The 22,036-nt window shown below is 38.3% G+C and overlaps 1 protein-coding gene across 2 annotated transcripts in view; it reads right to left on the bottom strand.

The window, feature by feature from the left end:
- Positions 1-373: 373 nt before the first annotated feature.
- LOC111866065 (thrombospondin type-1 domain-containing protein 4) overlaps positions 374-22,036 on the bottom strand; it is a 645,883-nt gene continuing 624,220 nt past the window's right edge. For both annotated transcript variants that reach the window (XM_033752085.1, XM_023854611.2), the window contains 6 exons: positions 21,563-21,742; positions 20,266-20,424; positions 19,375-19,554; positions 15,274-15,421; positions 11,297-11,389; positions 374-3,903 (listed from right to left, as the gene is read on the bottom strand). In XM_033752085.1, the coding sequence (XP_033607976.1) occupies positions 3,791-3,903; positions 11,297-11,389; positions 15,274-15,421; positions 19,375-19,554; positions 20,266-20,424; positions 21,563-21,742 (873 nt within the window). In that variant the 3' untranslated portion in view covers positions 374-3,790. The remainder of the gene's footprint in view (positions 3,904-11,296; positions 11,390-15,273; positions 15,422-19,374; positions 19,555-20,265; positions 20,425-21,562; positions 21,743-22,036) is intronic.

The raw sequence follows: 22,036 nt of genomic DNA on the forward strand, positions 1-22,036 counted from the left end.
TCTGCCTTACAAACATCTTCAGTTGAATGCCATTATAATGAAATGCAGCAAATGCCACAAATATATTTATTAGAAAAAAATCATATTTCTGGAAAGAATAATAACATTATATGAAAATGAATACCAATCTGTGTTTTTGTTCAGAATTCATTGGATTAGTACTGGATAATTGAGGATTCAATATGGGATTAGACAAAATACAATTAAACTACTTCTGACATGAAGAACTGTAAACACCATATCTATTACAATGTAGAAGAAGTGACATGATTCAGCTGATATGTAACTTTGATTGAAGATGTATACTGTCAGATTTATCAGGCTGTTAAGAAACTGGTGTATAGAATTAAATGTAACAGTTATAACATACCCATAATATAAAATTAATTTATTAATGTATATACAAAACTACATGTGCTCTTACATTCATACACATATCTGAGAATTGGTAAGTCACACATTCTCAAAACAATGCAAAAACAAGAAAGACTGTGACTCAAGAGTTCATAAGTGTATTCTGCAAACTTCTTCAAACGTTTCCTCAGTATATAACTGATCATCTTTCATGATTATGAGGTGACCTATCACCTATGCATAATTACCTTAGAGATTCATGAACACTGCCAATAAGGAAATTAATTTAAATCGTACAGTTTTAAATTCATTTCACAACCATGACAATTCATAGAAAATTGTATCATACAAATGTTTCAGCCATACAGATGCTCACATTTACAGAAGGAATATGTACTTTATATTGATAACTTATTTCCAGAATATCTGGCTAGGTATTCTACATCACTGTTGAATTCAAGAGACAGTACATTTGGCACAAACACTGTTTAAAGAAGCGAAACTCTTTACAATCTGAAGCTAATTCCTCATCATACAGGTGCTGCTAATCTTAATATCGAGAAATTAATAATACAATGTGCAATGAGGTTTGGCATACATATATATATATATTTATATTTACATTATACCATTTTTATGATCCTTAAATATCATTCCTAATTAAACCTTGTTCTTCTTCTTTGGGTCATGGGTCTGTTTTCTCCGGAGCAAGAATCCCGCCATCTTTTATGCAGTCTTTCAGGACTCAGTTCTTGTTGCAGTTATTTCTTCCTATTCACACAATCTGATCAGATGTAATTTATGATACATGGCTATTCCATTAAGTACTTAGTATATTTACCCAGTCTCCTATTTCTTACATACTGCACTGACAGCTGATATCTTTGCCATGGTGTATCCTACTTTATCCACTTATCTTTCTCAAATGTCCATTTCAATATTTTCCAATATTTTTTTGTTTCTGTGATAATTGCTCTTCTTTCAACTGCATAGATCTTTATGAGCCTGGTAATTTTTACACAATCTTACTTCTGTTTTTTTGTAGAAAGCATATACTTTTCCGTATAGTATCATTTAAGCACTGAGATATTCTGGATGTCTTATTTTTTTGTTGTTGGACTTCCATTTGCAACACACCATTACTATTATTTAAAATCAAAGAATCCTATAATTCTATATTCATTAAAGAATTTTATTTTGAAGATCCTACCCACAGCATAGTCACTCTTTACTTACTGTCACTGGTTCTGGCCTTAGTGACAGAAATTCTCATTTAAACCCTGACAAAATGAAAATTGATGCAACAGTATATGCACGTTATCTTCACTACTTTGCAACTAATGCTGCATCACTTGCATATCAGCGAGTATTTATTTCTCTTCATCTAATGTATAGCCTTGTTTGCACTTTATATCCTATATCATTTTGTTTATTACATTACACAAAGAAAATGAATTAAAAAATCTCCTTCCTGCACAGTAGGTTTGGTGTGACATGAGCTATGGCCTTGAGATGCACAGTAGCTTTGCTGCACCAGCCACTTAAAGTTATTCAGTCTCTACCTATGTTTTCGTGTTTAGTAATACAGGACAAGCTCTACCTCTACATGTGCCATTAATATTAGCAGACACCACTGTTACCCTGCCTCTTGCACATTTCAGAGGCCATGTCCTACCAAACAACTTATACCCTTTTCTTAATCGATATCTTTGGTGATAATCTATCTACCTCGATTTTTATACTGATATCTATATATATATGCCTGTGACCAACAAGTGAAGCCAATTTCATACATTATTTTGATTCAAAAATACCTAAAATATATTTTAACTTGAGACTGACAACAGCTTTCTCTGTCTATCAGAAGACTAAGAATGCTGGGAATTACAGAATTTCTGGACTTTGTCCTCATCTAGTATTCTGAATGAAAACAATCACTGAAATTATCACTTTCTAATCAACACAACTAAATAGATGCATCATCATCACATTTATATGACGCGAGAAACATCTATTTTCTGAAATGCTGTGTTTTTTCAGAATAATAGGTGATGCACCAAGCCCAGGAACTCAAGTCATCCCCTAGTCTAATACATCACTGCCACATTCCTTTAAAACTGAGAAGAAGGTTGGTTTATTACATTCCACTGCCTTTTTTGATGCTTGTCTCATCATAAATACTGCATCTGTACATGAATGACTCACCCGACTATACTGCATATCATATAATAATACAATTTCAGTAATTTGTTGATGCAGAATGTATTACTTTAGCAGTGTACAGAAAAATTATTTCTCTACTTTCCTGGGGACTGTCTTCTTTTCCAAAAACTGCCACTAAATGCCTGTTTTTCATTTCTGACATACATCATAATTAAGTCATGGATGTATTGAACAATTTAACAGGTTGGTGTAGCAGTAATATTCTAGACTTGTATTGAAAGCTTCTGTGTTCAAATTTCAGCTGGGGCATCAACTATCTTGACTGAGGGTTTTCGTGGTTTTCTTCAGTTTCTCCAGGTGAATGGCTGGACAGTACCTTGATTATACCATAACCACTTCCATTTATATCCCTTGCAATTCATTATTCACCATTCATCCTAAGTTATACAGTCTGAGATACTGACAGCATCATAGAATAATTCACAAAAAAAAATTACTTAACAACTAGAAAGATGTTAATACAAATTAGAAACATTAGGTTTTTACAATGGCAGTAGTGGCTCCTAGTGTAGAGATAGTGTGAAATTGTAACAGGCCACATGGCCCAATAACTGACTAAAGTTGATGACAATGATGATGCCGATGATACTGGGTTGCTTAAACCTCTTTATTACATTCAAGAAACTCGAAAATTCAGACAAAACTACACTTGTAAAAACATTATTTACTACAATCAAAAGGCTATCAGCTGGCTTAAGAATCAGCCAAATTTCTATTAACTTTGAAACAAGAGTGGAAAACTCTGTTCCTTTGCCGATAACTATGGGAACATGATATCAATCGCCTCTCCTCTCAAAGATACTGTACACAAATACACAGAATATGCAGTTCTATAACCACCAAATGTTAAATATTTAACGAGAAATATATCACACTTAGTAGTATGAAGCAGGCAACATCCAGCCTTGGGAATATTTTACAAAGTTTAAATGGAGCAATACAATTCGGTATTATACTGTAATGGATATTAAATTTAAAACTGAAACATGAATTATAAAGCACCAAATTTAGATCCTCTAATCTGTGCTAAATCTCTGCTTCCAACAAATATCTTCCTAAGGAGTGAGTAAATATAACTACTGACTTAACGTATATGGACTTTCATGGCAAGAATGGCAGTAAGAAATGTGACATCTGGTAATGGTAAGATTTATATGCCTGCAAGTACACGTGCTAGCTAATGTTAAAAATGAAAAGTGATCAAATGCAATATCTATGATTTCTTATGACAGGAATGACAACAGTAATTTCGATAATACTTATATTTGCAGAGTCTTGCCTGGACCACCAGATGACAGTTTCGGAACTCATCATCACAGTCAACACCTGAAATGAAGGAAAAAATTAAAATAATTATAACTATTTGAATTTCATTACCTTAAGACAGGTTTCACACTAAGAATAGAGCTTACTGAAATAAGTTCAGGGTTATGTGGGACAAGTACAAATAAATATCATATTTGATTCATAGCTTTTGGTGTGCACTTCACCCTTCCTGAATTACCTGAAATCCATTCAGTAGTTTCAAAGACAAAACATGCATGGGGAGCAACAGATTTCCCTATTGCGTTTTATTTAATGTATTTCATGCAAAGAATCACAAAAAACAGGACAACTCCTTTTTATCTTGGATAAAGAGAAGTCTCTCTCTTGTGTCATTCAATTATTGCACAACTGGTACCACTAGGCTTGGCAGTAAGAAAGTTGATCATACTGTGTTATCATCTACCTGTTCCCTCTTCTCCTTTGTTGATTTATATATTTGAAAATTTAGAATTACAGAAAACAAGGTGGTTCAAATATGACCAGGACTGATTTGTGTGTAAACAAGCTGCACTGCGCAGCATCTGTGCGACCTTGAGAGAGTGAAGCCACAAACTCCACCCTCCCTCCTGTTTTGGTTAGAACCTGTTCAATCCTGTCTGGGAGTTGCTAGAGTGATGAGAGAACAGAAGGTACTGCAGAGCGTGGAACAACACATTGCGATCAAATTCCTTGTTGGAGAAAACATCCCGTCCACTGAAATTCACCAGACTCCAACAACAGTATGGGGAAGATTGTCTCTCATGGACCCATGTGTTTGAGTGGTGTAAGTACTTCAGAGAGGGCAGAGAGCGCGTGGAGAATGAACCTATGATCGTCGGCCACGAACATCCATCACCGACCCATTGATCGTGCAGACATGCTTATTCGTGAGAACAGGCGCATCACTATCAAGGAACATGGAGCAATGCCGTCCATCAGTTTTGGTAGTGTAGAAGACATCGTGAAATACCACCTGCACTATCGCAAGGTGAATGCACAGTGGGTACCACGCACTTTGACGAACGTGAACAAAATGGTGCGCATGCAAGTTGCCAGTTGTCTCCTACAGCAGTTTGAAGGTGAAGGTGATGCATTTTTGAAGTCTATAGTGACCACCGATGAAACGTGGGTGCAATACTTCATTCCCGAATCCCAGCAGTCATCACACGAGTGGTGGCATACCAGTTCTCCCAAACCCAAGAGAGCGCGGAGGAGCCGTTCAGCAGGAAAAGTGATGGCAACGTTCTTCTGGGACTGGCAGGGGGTTATCCGTGTAGCCTTTCCAACAGATGCCAGAACAGTCAGTGCAGCTTATTACTCAGACCTCCTGGCAACAGACATGAAGGAAAAGATTCGATCCAAGCGGAAGACAGGTGGAAAGCGGGTAGCCTTCCTTCAAGACAATGCACGCCCCCATATGGCCAAAACAACAATGGAAACACTCTGGAAATTGAAATGTAACCTTCTGACACATCTACCGTAAAGTCCTGATTTGGCCCCAAGTGATTTCTATCTGTTCAGAAGGCTCAAATCAGACTTGCAAGGCATGCGGTTTGTGGACAACGACGCTATCATCCAGACTGTTTGGGAATGGATACGCCGCCAACTACAAGCCTTTTTTGAAAAGGGCATCAGGATGCTTCCAGAACGTTGGAAAAAATGTGTTGACTCCGCAGGGGAGTACATTGAAGACTGACATGTGCAAGTAAGTGTTTGGGAATTATGGTTTTTAAAAAAAAATCAGTCCGGGTCATATTTGAACCACCTTATATAACCAGGAAGGGCAGTTAGTATGAAGATGAAGAACTGACACATGCTTAATATACATATTCCAAGAATGCAGAACTGAAGCAATTCCTACTATACTGGTGTGTAAGTAGAAAGAATTCTGAATCCCATGACTGACAGTAGTTTGTGTAGGTTTGGGAAGGCCATATATTTGCACAGAGTAACACCACTAGAGAGGTGTGACAGGTGAGCGTGGAGATAATGAAAAACCATCATTTGAGCCCATAGCAGTGGCATACCATGCATGGAAGCAAGGGAAGCATCGCTTCCGTAGTTAAGAAACGAAAAGAAAAGAAGTCATATATAAATAATTCAATTTGAATAAGAAGAAGGTGAATATTGTCATCTTAACATTTTAGAGCGTGTTCCTGTTAAAGGCCACATGCCTACTCTTCCTCCCTTCCCTGCTTGGTGGGCCAGACCAAGTACCCTTTCATTAATCTTCGTACAAATACAACTCACTCGAAGTCATCAAGGGAAGTATGTTTTGGTTTGCTGGCTCTAGGCATGAGATATGGAAATGAAAGATTGTGTTCATTCAATGGTTATGTGAAAATTAACTGTTTATGTGTGATTTCTTCTTGGGTGTTATAGGTAACATTAAATTTTATTAAAATATTGTTAAGTGCATATTTAGATGGCGTAAGATTGTATTTGTGATCGTATTCTAACACATCAGAAAGAAGCTATCTGCGTTTAAGGGAAGCAAGTGTGATATTGTGGTACAAGTTGCAGGGGAGTTATTAGACTACATGCACAGGGCACAGCTAAAATGAATGCTGGCAGGCAACATGACTGCGACTGTGGAATTAAAAGCCTTTAAATGGGGTTTAACAGCAGGGACTTTTCTGAAAAGAGAATAATTATAGAAAGGGGATGACCAACATGCGAGTTGCCAGAACTTAAAGCACAAACCAAATTATGTGTGAGGAAATTTAATTTGGAACAGTATTCTAAAACAGAGTGGCTATCCGGTTACAGTAATACAGGAAAATTGTTTTGTTGGCCATGTCTATTGTTTCTCAATGAAGAAAATATATAGAACAAGACTGGGTTTGATGACATCAACAACCTTCGTAAAGCACCGAAATGATGTGAGAACTCTCAGACTCACATTATTTCAACAATGCAACTTATGTTCGGGAAATCTCAAATTGACTATCAACTTGACAATAAAAAGCGCCTGACGATACTACAGCATAATGAAAATGTGAAAGAAAATAGAGAAATAATGAAACACTTGATTGATATCATCTGCAATTTAGGAAAGAGGCAACTTGCCCTCTGTGGTCATGTCAAAAGCGTGGATTCTATCGACTGAGGTAATTATGTGGAATTAGTTCACTTGTTGAGGAAATATGATCATAAACTCAATGATCACCTTGGGAACAGTACAGTATTTACAGGTTTATCGAACAGAATACTTAATGGAGAATAGATTTGGTCTTCAAATAAATTTTGGTTAGTTGATTGCTATCAGTTGGTTTATTACATACCACTGCTTCCCTTACCAAAAATAGTACCGGACACAACTGGCCCATAGCTATGGATCCTTGATACCTGTCACCGATTTTAAACAAACTGAATTTTCTTCCATGTAACTGGATGAGAAACTGAATTACAGTGAGTGCAAGTAATGGACAGATGGTAACCAAATTATGAGATATTGAAGGGAAGAGGTTAGAGAGAACTTATAGCAGTGTGCAGTGTTTAATGTAAATGTTGCAGTTAAGATAGCACAGATTCAAGAGCCATGTCATCATTAGGATATTTGTTAGGATGACCAATGGGTCTGGTGATGTTCGAAGTGGAAACATTACTGTAGGTAATGCCAGCGGTCAGAAGGGCCTGTGGGAAAATAAATGATGAAAATTAAACAATAAGTGGTGTTATCAGTAGAATAATAAGAGATAAATTCCCTCCCCCATGACATGAACCAGAAAGGAAAAAGGTGACAGGGGGATAGTATCTCTTCCAGGTCTGTGGTACAATAAGAGGTTGCAATACCACAACAAGTTGTGGCCAGCATTGATGATGATCACAATCTAGGCTACATTCTTCCTTATCCCCTGGCAGTCTCTCATTATATAATTGAGATCTCCACATTGTCACAGCGGATACTGTTATGTGTATGAGTGACTACAAATAGAGTTAGGATTTGAAACTGGATTTATTGACCACTTTAACACACTACTCCTTTTTACACTTACTTATAGCACCATGGCTGATCTCCACAATTTACAAATCACCAGAGCACAAAGACAAGTGTTCTCAGTTTGTTACAGTCTCTACTAATCTTTTCCTACAATGGATCTTAACAATGGAGATTCTTCAGCTTCCATGCTCACATTGTTACTCTCCAGTGAATATCCCACAACTCTTAACTCTTGCTCCAATTGTCATCTTGGCACAGACTGTGTACAAAACGCTGTTTCCAACAGTTCCTGTGTTGTTGTGCATGGATTCGTTGCCATGGGAACTTGTTTGTTTGTGAAGGTGTCACTCAGTAATGGTTGCATATAATTGCTTATTAAGAAACTGTTGCCTAGCAATGGATATTACTTCATTGTTTGTTTAACTGTTGTTGCTCAGTAATGCTTGCTTGTAGACAGTTTTCTGCCCATCATGATTACTTGTAAATAGAGAAATGAGGAAGACAGCAAATATATTATGATCTTAATAGACTGCATATACAGGGAAGGTAAGCAACGGCTGCGCTGTGGCCAGTCAAATCACCGCAACTAACCTCTCTCCCTACCGGCGCGTGCTGCGCTACCTCACCGATCAAACATCTCAGCAACCACGGTCCTTTTCAGGACCAACAAACTGTTCCGAAGAAGTGGGTTGTCATCGGAGTAATGGCGAACAACAAAGGCTAAACCCCACATTGGTGACCCCGACGTGATTGGAAGCACGTGTGGTGAACATCAGTAATGACTCCTACATTGGATCATCCCGGCTCAGCATAGACGCCGCAGACATCTCGCAAGCAGCAGCATCACTTCTCGCAAGCGGGGGGAGTGATGTGGGAACATCCCACATTATCACGCATTTTCTGCAACGCACACTCTTCACATCACTTTTCACCATCACGCGCGCTAACCAATCAAATTGCTCCAGACGTTCACATTTATACTGTGCTCGCTGCTAGCCCCACATCTACATCATCACGTGCGCTAGCCAATCAGCGCCCTGCAAATTCTTCCTCCTCAATTTCAAGTTTCGTTCCGCCCACCGAGCAGTGTATAAAAAGGAGCAGCCGCAAACCAGCATCATCAGTCTGACTTCAGTCTATGATCAAGCCACACTCAAGCAACATCAGCCAGCAGGCTTCGTCGCCAGCGCTCGGTCTTTGAAGGCATCGGCAGGCTGCGCCAGGCACGACTGCCTCGGCCCTCCGGCTCTCACACCCGACGCACTGGGGCACCTCGCCTGGACTCGCCGGTGGTCGTGTCCCTGTCTGACCCACTGGGCATCTGGCGTAGCCACTGCCTCATCACCCCTGCGACCACGCTGCGCGACCACGCTGCGCGACCACGCAACTTCAACTCACCTGCCGCACGGCAATCAAGCAACCTCCAGCAACGGCTGCGCTGTGGCCAGTCAAATCACTGCAACTAACCTCTCTCCCTACCGGCGCGCGCCACGCTACCTCACCGATCAAACATCTCAGCAACCACGGTCCTTTTCAGGACCAACAAACTGTTCCGAAGAAGTGGGTTGTCATCGGAGTAATGGCGAAGAGCAACAAAGGCTAAACCCCACAGTATATTATACTTAGAATGGCTGGCTAGAATAATGTTTATTATTACTCAGCGGATACAGTCCTCATATAAACACACCATACATTTGTATGTATTATATGTTTTGATCTACTGTGTACATCATCAGGTACACAGAGATTTTACAATCACCATTTGTTCTATCTGCGATACCTCCCTACACTGGCCAATGTTTACACATTGGGAGTGCCTTGCACAGGTATGTTGTTTATTTAATAACTTTGTTATGAAATGTCATTAAATATTAATATTAAAATGTTTAAAATATTAAAATATTCTACTTGGAATTAAAATTAAGTTGTGTTGTAAGGTGTGTTTATGTTTGTGGATATATCTGTGTGTGTGTGGGGGGGGGGCCATGTGTGTTTTCCTTTCCTTTTATATTGTCATGTCATTTTGCATTGTGTTGCCAGATTTTTAGGTGGTATTCGTCAATATGTTATTGTGTAACATGGGATTCTTCCTATGATTTTATGTCAATGTTCTGATTATTTGTTGGTCTGTGGGTATGTGATAAATTTTTTTTTGTATTCTTTTCTTCCGTGGCCTGCCCTTATGTGGAGAATGTGGTGCCTGCACCAAAAGCTGTGTGGGACTCTTACATTCGACATGATGCTGCAATATAATATTTCTAGCTGGCTACAAATTTATTCTGCAACGCATATCCATTGCTGGCTGCTGAACCATCCCTCCTCAATCACTCAATGCTTGCTGGCTTACATCCATAGCAGAGCGTGTTTACTTGCTTAGTTGCCCTCGAGGTATAATTGCCAGTGTTCAGAAATGAACAGATATTTTTCATATACAATGTCTTTCTACAGTGTTCTTCATGGAAGAAATCCCATAGAAAGTTCTGTAAGAAGTCTCCTGAGAGCACACTGATCTGTAAAGCAACGATTTACAATACTGTAACAAAATTTTGTTCAACAGGTCTGGTGTTGGATAAAAGAAGTTTCGAAAGAGATATGTACTGAAAAAACTTGATGACAACACTGCTTGATTAGAAGCAAACCCGATGAAATAGTTAAGTCTTTTGGCTCTCCAGTGTGGATTGGCAAAAGGGCAGATCGTATGGAGGATAGTTGGGTCAGTAATTTTTCATGAAACAATAAATTCCAAATGTTACGTGAGACTGATTCTGTTACCCTTCTTCGATCGAGTGACTGATGATGAAAAATCATATGGGTATTTGTATGCAATGTAATGTCACAGCATACAATGCAAAAAAATTCTACTAATGCATTTGATGAAGTCTTTGGTGAACAAGCAATGAGTTGAGGATTGTGGCCTCTGCTATCACCCAGTTTAAATCCTTGTGTCTAGAAGAATCTTCTCACAATGTGAGGCATTCTTAGAAGCAGAGGGTCATCTTTTTCAGATTCTTCTAACTCAAGTTATTTACAGAAGAAAAGAGGGCCATGAATTATTCGACTGCAGCAAGTCTACAAGAGAAGAGTACCCTGTCAGTTCTGCCTGCCAGTCTAAGGATAATCTATTCTCATTATATGTACAACATTGTCTCTGAAATAAATCAAATAAATGATATCTACAGCCCAAGTAGTATCCAGAAAATATGTATATTCCAAATTTGTACTCAAATTGAGGCTGAAAGGGTTTGTAAAAAAATACTTAATTATAACTGACATGAAGTACAACAGCACATGGAGTCACCTGACCTTGGTCAATGGCATGAGGCAGCCATTCCATGGACTTATATTTTCAGAGAAAAGAATTACTCGAAGGAAAAAAACACTAATCAGTTTTTTTTTGGACAGTACACCAACTTGACTTGCACATGTGGCCAAGTTCCATTGAATTTTGTTTTAGTTACACAATGATGTTACCTTTTCGTGTCCCTTCATCCTGTTCTCCCGGAAGTGCCTGATCACCTGCACCATTCTTAAATTCAGCATCTGTTTCTGCTTTAGATTGAAAACCTGTAGATTTAATAGTAGTTTAGATTTCATACATACAATTAGCATGGAAATTTCATTTGTGGTTATATGTAAAAGGTAGGAAAGACGGTTCTGTCCATGTGCTTAATTAATTCCCCAAAGCCTAATGCTGAGTGCAGCTCATTGTAGTGACAAAGTATTGTGGTGCACAACACTGAGGAAGGCTCATGTTTCAGTTTGATTTGTTTCATCCTGGTCCATCACACTAACAATATCATCAGGACGACACTAAAGAGACATATTCTCCAAACAATACAACCACAAAGCGGCAGATGCTTGGCTTCCTTCAAAGAGAAGAAATAAAAAGGACACGAACTAATTTGGTTTAAAAATTATAACAAATCTTTTTAAATATATTAATTGTAATTTATAAATATTTTTACATATTAGTATAAGCCGCTGTAGTTGTTTAAAACATTAGATTTTGTACTCATTGTATTATGATGACATTGTATGTATATATTAATACTCACAATAAATATTGTAATAGTTGTTTCTAATTGTATTGATATCCTTCTGAAGATGGTCTATAAGACCAAAATATGTTAAGGATATAATATTAAAAAGGATAACAAAATTTCATCAGTCACACTGGACAGAATTAATTAACCTTTTATGATAAGCTCATGTTTCATTTCAAATCAAAACTGAATGTAGTTAAGGCTATATTGCATAGATGGGTGCTTTTAGAAACAGAAAAGTACATGTTTATTGTCAAATAATGAGAATATTTCTGCACCATTTACTATCTGTGAGAATCAAGGTATCCATTTAAATGTAGATCTTTGGCTTTACGGTTCTTAGAAAAGTTTTCGAGCAGTTAAACACTAAGCCATAAAGACATTTGGGGGAGTGGAGGTATAAGCAGATCCTAAAGGGTTCTGATGATAGTGTACAACATTCAGAATTACTGGAGTTTTCGAAATTTTGAATCATCCAGTATTCTACAAACTAGAAAACAAAATGTTTCAAAAACTGGATCTGTTTCCATTATCAATTGAAGGGGGGGGGGACACCTACTCAGTTTCATCCCATAGAATGAGCTTCAGTCACTGGACAACCCCTGTCAGATTCCCACAACTACTTAATCACCTGAGACCAGGCTAATTCAGTGGGAGATAACAAGAAAATATGCAATAAAAATTGTGTTAGAGCATCCACATGTGTGGAACTAGGATAAAGGAGGAGGTAGAAATTTGTGTTGCAAACCTAGCCAACAAAACCAAGCGCATCAGCACCAATGCAAAGAAACTGAAAAATTTTTTGAAGACATGAAGTATCTTCACAAAATTAAACTAGTTAGGCTAATTAAAATGTGTTTAAATGAAATGTGGACCAAAGTCCAAATATGTAAATATTTGTCTGACAATTTTCCTGTCCAGAATAGCCTAAAACAAGATGTTTTGCTGCCATTGCTTTTCAACTTTGCTTAGGATGTGCCATTAGGAAGGTCCAGGAAAACCAGGTGGGACTGAAATTAAATGGGACATATAAGTTGTTGTTCTATGCTGATGACGTGAATCTACTGGGTGATAATATAGATACCATAAAGAAAAATACACAAACTTTAATTCACGCTAGTAAGGACATTCATTGGTTTAGAAGTAAACACAAAGAAAACTAAGTATATGTTGAAGAAAGCAGTCTTCTGGGATATGAAGAGTTCTCAACCATCGTCTGAACATCAGTCGGCCCGATGATAAACTGGACTCAGTCGCCTTCCTGCCCTATGTCGGGACTATAATCAACCGAAACAGCAGAGTGTTGTCCCAGCACAGCATCAAATCAGTGGGCCTACCTCCAAAGAATTTATCTAGTTTCCTCTGGCCGGTCAAAGATAGCCTGGGACTAAGGACACTGGGTGTATACAGTATCCCACGTGAACGTGGCAAGGTCTATATTGGGCAGATGGGCTGTTCCGTGGACATGATGTTGAAGGAGCATCAGCGGCACATCCGTCTCAAACATCCAGACAAGTCAGCTGTAGCTGAACACAGCATCGATTTGGGACACTGAATTCAGCTTCAGAATACCTCCATCCTCGCCACCAAGACCCATTATATGGATCACATCATTAGGAAGGCCACTGAGATTGAACTCCATCCCGACAATATGAACAGAGAGGGGGGGGGGTTGTCTCAGCAAGTCATGGAAGACTCTCATCTGTTCCCTCAAGAAACCTCTGGGATATGACGCCAGATCCACAAGATCACGCAGTTCTCATGCCTGATTCCCATAGCAACCCGAAGCTTAAGGGTTAATGTCCTCCAATTAACCTTACCTTTCTCCCCTGCCACAATATTCTATACCTTCTCTAGCCTGCTACCTGATAGCCAACCTGCCCAGACCCTTCCCCTGCCCTCTCTACTGATTTCCCGTGTAGTCCCTATCCCTTCCCTTCCTGCTCTATGCAGCTGGGTTTATTCAAAACATTAGTCTATTTGCACCTGCTCACACTGGTTCTTCGCTTGCAGATTTTCTTCTTTTTCCTTCTACCCTGAAGATGGGGGGGATACGTTCCTTCGAAATGTCGGTTAACACAATATCTACATGGTGCCATATCCCAGAAGACTGCTTTCTTCATAGTCACTGCCATGAAAACCTCTAACCTCACATAAGTATATGTTGCTGTCTCATCACCAAAATGCAGGGCAAAATCATGACATAAAGGTAGGTAACAGATATTTTGAAATTATGGCACAGTTCAGATATTTGGAAACGACTATAACATATCAAAACCTGATTCAGGAGGAAATGAAGAGGAGACTGAATTTGGGTGATGCTTGCAACCATTCAGTCTGGAAGTTTTTGTCTTCTCATCTGCTCTCTAGAAACATAAAAATCAAAATATTCAAAACTATAATTTTACCTGTAGTTCTGTAGGAGTGTGAAACTTGGTCTCTGACATTAAGGTAGGAACACAGATTGAGGGTGTTTGAGAACAGGATGCTGAGGAGAATATCTGGACCAAAAAGAGATGAAGTGGCAGGAATTTGGAGAAAACTGCATAATGAGGAGCTTCAAAACTTGTTTTCTACTCCAAGTATAATTAGAATGATCAAGGAAAGAGGCCAATGAGAAGTCCAAGATATAGGTAGGTGGACAATATTAAAATGGATCTGAAAGAGACAGAATGTGATGGTATGGATTTGATTGATCTGGCTCAGGATAGGGTCCAGTGGAGGGCTCTTGTTAACATGGTAATGAACCTTCAGGATTCACAAAATGCTGGGAAGTCCTTGTGTAGCTGCACAATTGGCAGCATCTCAAGAAGAGCTCAGCTCCAAGAGTGACTGACTGTTTCGCCCCTGGAGAGAGGTCTCCATTGGATAGGACTGAATAGCAACTGGATGGGTCCTAGAGTTGGTTTCGATTGTGTGAAGAAGAGGAATACATATCTCTTTCTCAGGCCAGGAATTGAACTCAGATTCGTCAATCATTCAGCCCGTGGCCTAATCATTATTCCAGCTGATCTATCCAGGCTCCTGTGGATGTACATGTATAGCACTGAAGAGAGAATGCACTGTCAGATAGGCATACCTTAAGAATCCATATATCACGTGCTTGGATAGAAATTGTACCCATTATTTCACCTGTTTTCCCCCTCTCATCAGAGGGAAAATACTACTTTGGAGACCTAGAAGTGGATAGGAGGATATGGTTAAAATTTCTTTTAAGTAAGCACAGGGAGAATATGTGGACAGGATATATTTATCTAAATATAGGATCCAGTGGTAGGCATGTGGACATGGCAGCAAACTCTTGGATTCCATTGAAGGCAGGGAGTTTTTTTGGGTGACTGAACTACTGATTTCTTGTGGGCTCTGCACCATGAAGTTAGTTAATATCCACTGTTCATATGCTACCTGTATGACTGCTGGAGCACTCATGAGTGTTGCATATCCGTTTATTGGGAGGTCGCTTTTCTTCAGGACAGCCAGTGGAAATCTGCTGTTTTTCTTCCATGCATTTCAGTTCTCGCTTCTGGATGCCTGTGCCACATTCTCTGGAACACTAAACATGAAGATCTCATTTCAATGTGTGGCTGTTTTCGTGAATTTCTACGTAAGGAAACAGAGGCTTATGAAATCATCACAGCCCTTCTCCTAACTCCTAGTAGAGTTGAAAGAGGTTCAGGAACTGACTGAACATTTTATCACACACTACAAGGTAGAATTGCTCTACTAGGAACACGGAGCTGATGACGGGGAGTAAAGAATATTCATTGTGTAGTGCTTAATTAGTTAAGCACAGGGACAACTTTACCTCTATCTGCTGCCCCCATCTTCAGGGCAGACATTACAAAACCATATTACGTCCATTTTCTGAAACAAATCTTAAAACCTTCACTAGGATATCTGTAAAATATCAAAACTAAAAGGAGAGACTTCTGAGGTGACAGAGACTAGCGCCACTGAATATAGAATCTTGAATTAACGAATAATAATACATCTCTGAAAAATATGTAACAAATTTTTAAATTCATTTTTCTGGTATAGGGTAAAATGAACCGTATGGAGACGAAGAGAAATCTTGACATATTCATAGCTCCCATATGATGCTGATAACTAAAGATCCATTGGAACAAGGCAGGTAAAATTTGGTGTCAAGACACAATAGAAACACTACAGATTTATGAAACTTATATTTTATGCATTAAAAATTATAAACCTGGCGACAAAGCAGAATTCTGGGCTACACCTGATAGATTTTACAGCAGTAGTCTGCTCCAGTGAAAATTACATACAGAAAAGCACCACTGAGTTGCAAAATAAGTTATCCCTGTGCCACAAAGTTGTATGGGAGTGGAGGTCTCCTTGGATTGTGGACCTTGGCAGTGAATGAAGTCATGCCCTGGAAAAAGGAACCTCCACTACTTATTACATGTGAGGATGAGCAGACCTGAAAAATAGGCTGAATGTCATGGCAGTGAGAAATATCCCACCCTCTGCCACAAATTGAATCTCAGTCCTCCTGCCCATAGCCAGTCACTAAACTGACTGAGATATACAAGTACAAGAATGATCAGTATACAGTGTAATTCATAGCCCTCTCTAGCCTTATTCTATAAAAAAAGCATCTGAAAGAACGCTGATATAAGATTGACTATAGATTGAGTTTTAAGCAAACATACAGTGGAACCTCGCTTAACGAGCATAATTCATTCCAGAATCTTACTCGTAATGTGAAACACTCATTAAGCGAAACAATTTTTCCCATATAAATTAATGTAAAATACGATAATGCGTTCCATGCCGAAAAAAATAATAAAAAAAATTATGTATAACGTTTATTCAAAGAAAATCATATATACATTGTTAAGGAGCGTGAATCATCTTCATCTTTTCTTCTATGCAGAATGAACGAACCTGGAATGCGAATTTGATTTGCAGACAACAAAAATGATACATATATAATTCTTTTTTACTAGAAAGCTGTCTAGAGACATTTGTTTTTGCCAACGCTTCAAAATTTGGTGAAATTGTGACACAGCATTATCATTAAATAAATTTGTAGTGCGCATAGCCACTGCCTTATTAGGGTGATGCTTCTCAATGTATGATGCAACAGTTTCCCATGCTTTCACCATTTCTCTTATTGCGCCAGAAGATTGTTGCTTTGCTGTTACCTCCTCCTCCTCCTCCTTCTTGAGGATGGTGCAAATCATTGATGTAGACCGACTGTATGTGCGTGCTAGATCAGCCACGCTCACACCTCGTTCTCGCTTTTCAATGATTTTACCTTTCATTTCTACAGTTATTTTTATTCTCTTATGGCTGTCTTTTTGCGGTTTTTTCTTCAGGGACATTTTTGCAAGGGTTATTAAACTTTGCACCAAAAAATCATAAATATGTCTGAACACAAGTTTGGAAAAATGTGTGATCACAAGCGACACTAAGATGCTAGCGTAACTAGTGCTTAACACAGACTGATGTAGCAAGCGCACAATCCGGGACTTTCCCTCTCGTCACTCGTTATGTGAAATGTCGCTCATTAAGCGAGTCATTTTTTTAACAATTTGTTTCGCTCGTTATGCAAATTACTCATTATGAGAGGTGCTCGTTAAGCAAGGTTCCACAGTATATGTAATATGACTGACTGTATCTTTGATGCTGGGTCAGACGTGGAAGGTAGAGGTACTTTTCCCTCAGCCACCAAGTTGAGACTGATATGGGAGCCACTTACCCTTGTACCCATTGGGTACCACAGACTCTTTCCTGAGATTAAACACCTATACCACTCTTCATCATAGCATGATGCTGAGACATAGGTGAAATTCGTCTTACCTTATGTAATAGATAGGTTTATTGTCTGAAATTTTATGTTCTTATGGTGGTGACTGTGAAGGTAACTGTCTCGTTGGATGTGACATCATTTACTGTACTAGAAGCTTACCAGTATTTTGGAGGAATATATTTCCTCCATCTTCAAGGTAGAAGAGTAAGCTAAACATGAGCGGCCTCCGTAGTCTAGGGGTAACGTTCCCACCTCATGACTCAAGGTACGCAGGCTCAAACCCGGCGGAAAAATGCGGGGAACAAGTCCTCTGGGAGGAACTTTAAGCCATGGGTCCCGTATCATAGATTTACGGCACGTAAAAGAACCTCATGTCTCTAGGAGACCTCTGAGCAAAATTATTAGGTAAAAACTTTCCCGCCCAAGTAGTTTAAAATGCCTCTGGTAGATGGGGGAAGTATCAAGGTACCGAGGGCCGACCTCGTTGGCTCAACGGTAAACTACAAATTACGTAATTATCCTGTTTTAATTGTCTCTTTTATATGCATTTTAATTTGACGCACTTGATTAATGGAATGAGTAATGAATGAACGTCTTAATGGAAATTTTATTTTATTTTAGTCCATGATAAATCTTGATAAATTTCTTGATCATTGTTTAATGTGTATTATAAGTATTATAAGTTTACCTCATTTAATTGCAATATTACTGTATTATTGTATAGATACTATGTATTCTAACTTGACTTGTTCCATATCCTATGGTGTCTCACCTGTACTGGATTTACGGAATGTAAATAAATTCAATTCAATTCAATTCAATGTCTACTCAACTCATAGTTCTACTATTTTTCTTCTCCGAAAAAGGTCATCAGAGTGATGTTGGGTTGTGGCAATAGAGTTTTGTGTAGAAACATATTTAAGGAGTTGACTATTTTAACATTTGCATCACAATATATATTTTTGTTGTTAGTATTTGTATTGCAAAATAAAGTTCTTTTTCCATCAAACATTGATTCTCATACTATTGATACTAGACAAAGACAAGAATTGTATCAACCTCAATCTAATTTAACTATTTATCAAAAATGAGTTCATTATGCAGGTATAAAAATATTTAATAAACTGCCCATAAAGATCAAGAACACATCTAATAATTTTAAAAAGTGTAAGGTTGTATTAACACATTTCTTGAACACTCATACATTTTATACTGTGGATGGATATCTAAATAGATAACTTTTATTACTGTTGTATTCATTATACTGTCTAGTTTTGTAATAACTATGTATGTATTCTATGCTCTATATTATTTTATGACATTTCTATATCCATCTTTGGATCTCTTGAACTTACAATAAATACAAATACAAATACTCTTACACAATGGCCCTTTGAAAGGCCACAGATCTCTTCTGTTCTTCTTACCCCTGTTGGTTTGGTCACAATTTATATTCTGACCTTCCTTCTCCCTATACCTGTACCATTCTTCCATATTCTACTTACTCTTTTGTCCTATGATGAAAACAGCATGTTCCTTCAATCCAAGTAGACAGCAATTTTTATACATTTACTCAGAATTCTGGTAAGTGGATAAATGAATGCTAACCTATATATTTTAATGACTAAAAATGAACAGGTTAAAACTAGTGAATTGTTAGCTACATTCCAATATCACATATCTGCATAAATGCACTAGTCAAACTAAAACAATTACTGCAGTTGACATACATGTGTCCAGTCAGTAAAGAACCATTCAGGACCACAGGATTTCATCTCACATGGACGTTCAGTTTCTGGTTTCAGTCCACTTGGACAATTCATATCAAGTGCTACCCTGTACTGTCCTCGAAGAAATGTGGCACAGATGACATCCCTAGTCTGGCGGCCATGCCCACATCCAGATGAACACTGCAAGAAATATACAGAACAAACTTCCCTGTTATCAGTGTCACAGACTTAAATTTTGTGATAGAAAATACTCTCTTCAGCATGGAGGTCCAGGATCTGATAAGCCTGTCATACTCACTGTTGTTTAGATCTGTAGCACACACTGATATCTTGGGTTTTTGGACTTTATCCATCGTCCTGGTTTTTAAGATAACAAAATAAAAACACGACGTTTCGGAAACTGGATCTGTTTCCGTCCTCAGGTGAAGGAAAACACCTATTCAGTTGGGTCCATTAGAAAGAGCTAGTCCAGTGATTGAGGCTAGCTCTTTCTAACGGACCCAACTGAATAGGTGTTTTCCTTCACCTGCGGACGGAAACAGATCCAGTTTCCGAAACGTTGTGTTTTTATTTTGTTATCTTAAAAACCAGGACGATGGATAAAGTCCAAAAACCCAACATATCAGTGTGTTATACACCATCGTCAGAATCCTATAGTAACTACTTGTAGCACATACTGTCTATGATTATCTCATGTGTACATTTTTAAACACTGTATACAAAACAAATCAGAAAATATAGTTATTCAAATTTTAAAGAAATAAATATTCTTCTTGATTTTCAGTTCTAAGATGTAAATATCGATCCTAATGCATGATTTACAAACACGGCAAAGCTGATCACATGCTGAAGAATTAAAGGATAATGCTACAAAGATAACATATGTTTTACCTGTCCCCAAGGGCTAGTAAACCATTTGCCGCTGCACTGCTTGTCACTTGAACAGGCACGGGTCTCATCAGGTTTAGAGCTTGCATCACATGACTCTAATCCTGGTCCTGAACAGTGAACTTTCCGGGTCTGAACGCCTGTTCCACAATCTTCAGAGCACTGTAATCAACACTAAATAATATAACTTCTCCAATTCCTACTTATTAACCCTTTGAAGAATGAAAGTTAGCTAAATAATCTTTAATATTCAGTTCATTTGTCACAGAAAATACACATTGTCTCCATTACAGAAACATATTGCTGTGCTTTTTAGATAGAAATCACTCTTTGTTTCTGAAACATACAAAACCCATAAATACTCCATGTGAGAAAATTAGTCTTTTAATAGCAGAGCAGAAGGTACACATAGCAACCACCCTGCTTTAAATGGTTAAATGTTCTCAATTTGTAAAGCACATGCTGCAATAATATCTGTATACAAGAATGAGGCCAATAAACTATGGCCTGATGACTTTTCCCCAAAAGCATTATAATAAAGGGGTCAGAGAGAGTTTCTTTAACAAAATAACATTATCTGACAAGAGAATACTGAATTTAAACAGAGAAATATTCATATATTGCTGTGGCATAGTGCTCCCAGAAACAATTAAACCAATGTCTTGACAACATGGAAACTGACTAAAAAACGAATGTTTAATCTGGTAGTATAAGTGAACAATGGTCACTTTTATATCTGTCATACGCATTATACCAAACTACTTCAAAATAAAAATAACATCAATAGATAACAGTTCTCAGTGGGACTGCTGAAAGTGAGAACTTATGGTTCCCATGGAAAGCAGTTTTAGTATCCCTATGTGCACAAGCACCAGCCGGTCACGGTAGCCGAGCAGTGAAAGGCATGCACTGTCTTCGCTCGCTTGGAAGCCGGGATCGTGGGTTCGAATCCCATTCAGGGCATGGATGTTTGTGTGCGTTTTTCTGTGTTTGTCTACAGGTAGAGGCCTGGCGACGAGCTGATCACTCACCCAAGGAGTCCTACCGAATGTGTAAGATCTAGTAAACCGAAGTGAAACGGAGAGTTTCATGGAGGTAGGCCTAGGCCCAAATTGGGGCTGTAGTGCCACAGGAAAAAAATGTGCACAAGCACCACAGTTTGAGAACTGCTGATATACAGTATTTTGGTATGACAAGGATAAAATATCATTGAGCTTTTTAATTTATTTGACAATGTTGAGTAATCAGTGCAGTTCAGTTTACTTTAAATCAGTAAACCAATCATCACAACGTTACTTACATGCTGTGTCCACTCTGTGAAGAACCATGACCCATATATATCAGCGGGGCAGTGGCCCATATCACAAGTTTCCTCATTTGCTGGCTTTTCATCCTGTGGGCAATTATCTGAATCTCTGCTGCCTGGACCCAGACATTTTACTGATCGAGAGCGGATACCTTGCCCACATACAACTGAACACTGAACAGAAAAAGGATACCTTAACACATCTTTACCATGCCATTTAAACTAGCTTTTATCCTGACTTTTAATTGAAAAATTTTATGCATATAGATACAGACTTTGATTTCTCTTTCCAAGCGAACACAGATTGTGGGCATCTGAATACAAGAGTGTCGAGGAATGACCAAAAACAGAGAAAACTAAGTAATGGAGAACATCATTTGCACTTTTCTGATGCTACTAGAGTGACTGAATTAAGGAAGATTAGGTAGATAAAACATGTAACATGCATTAGAGAACTGAAAAATGCCT

The sequence above is a fragment of the Cryptotermes secundus genome, unplaced genomic scaffold (assembly GCF_002891405.2).
Source record: "Cryptotermes secundus unplaced genomic scaffold, Csec_1.0 scaffold318, whole genome shotgun sequence".
In the NCBI taxonomy this organism is placed as follows: Eukaryota; Metazoa; Arthropoda; class Insecta; order Blattodea; family Kalotermitidae; genus Cryptotermes; species Cryptotermes secundus.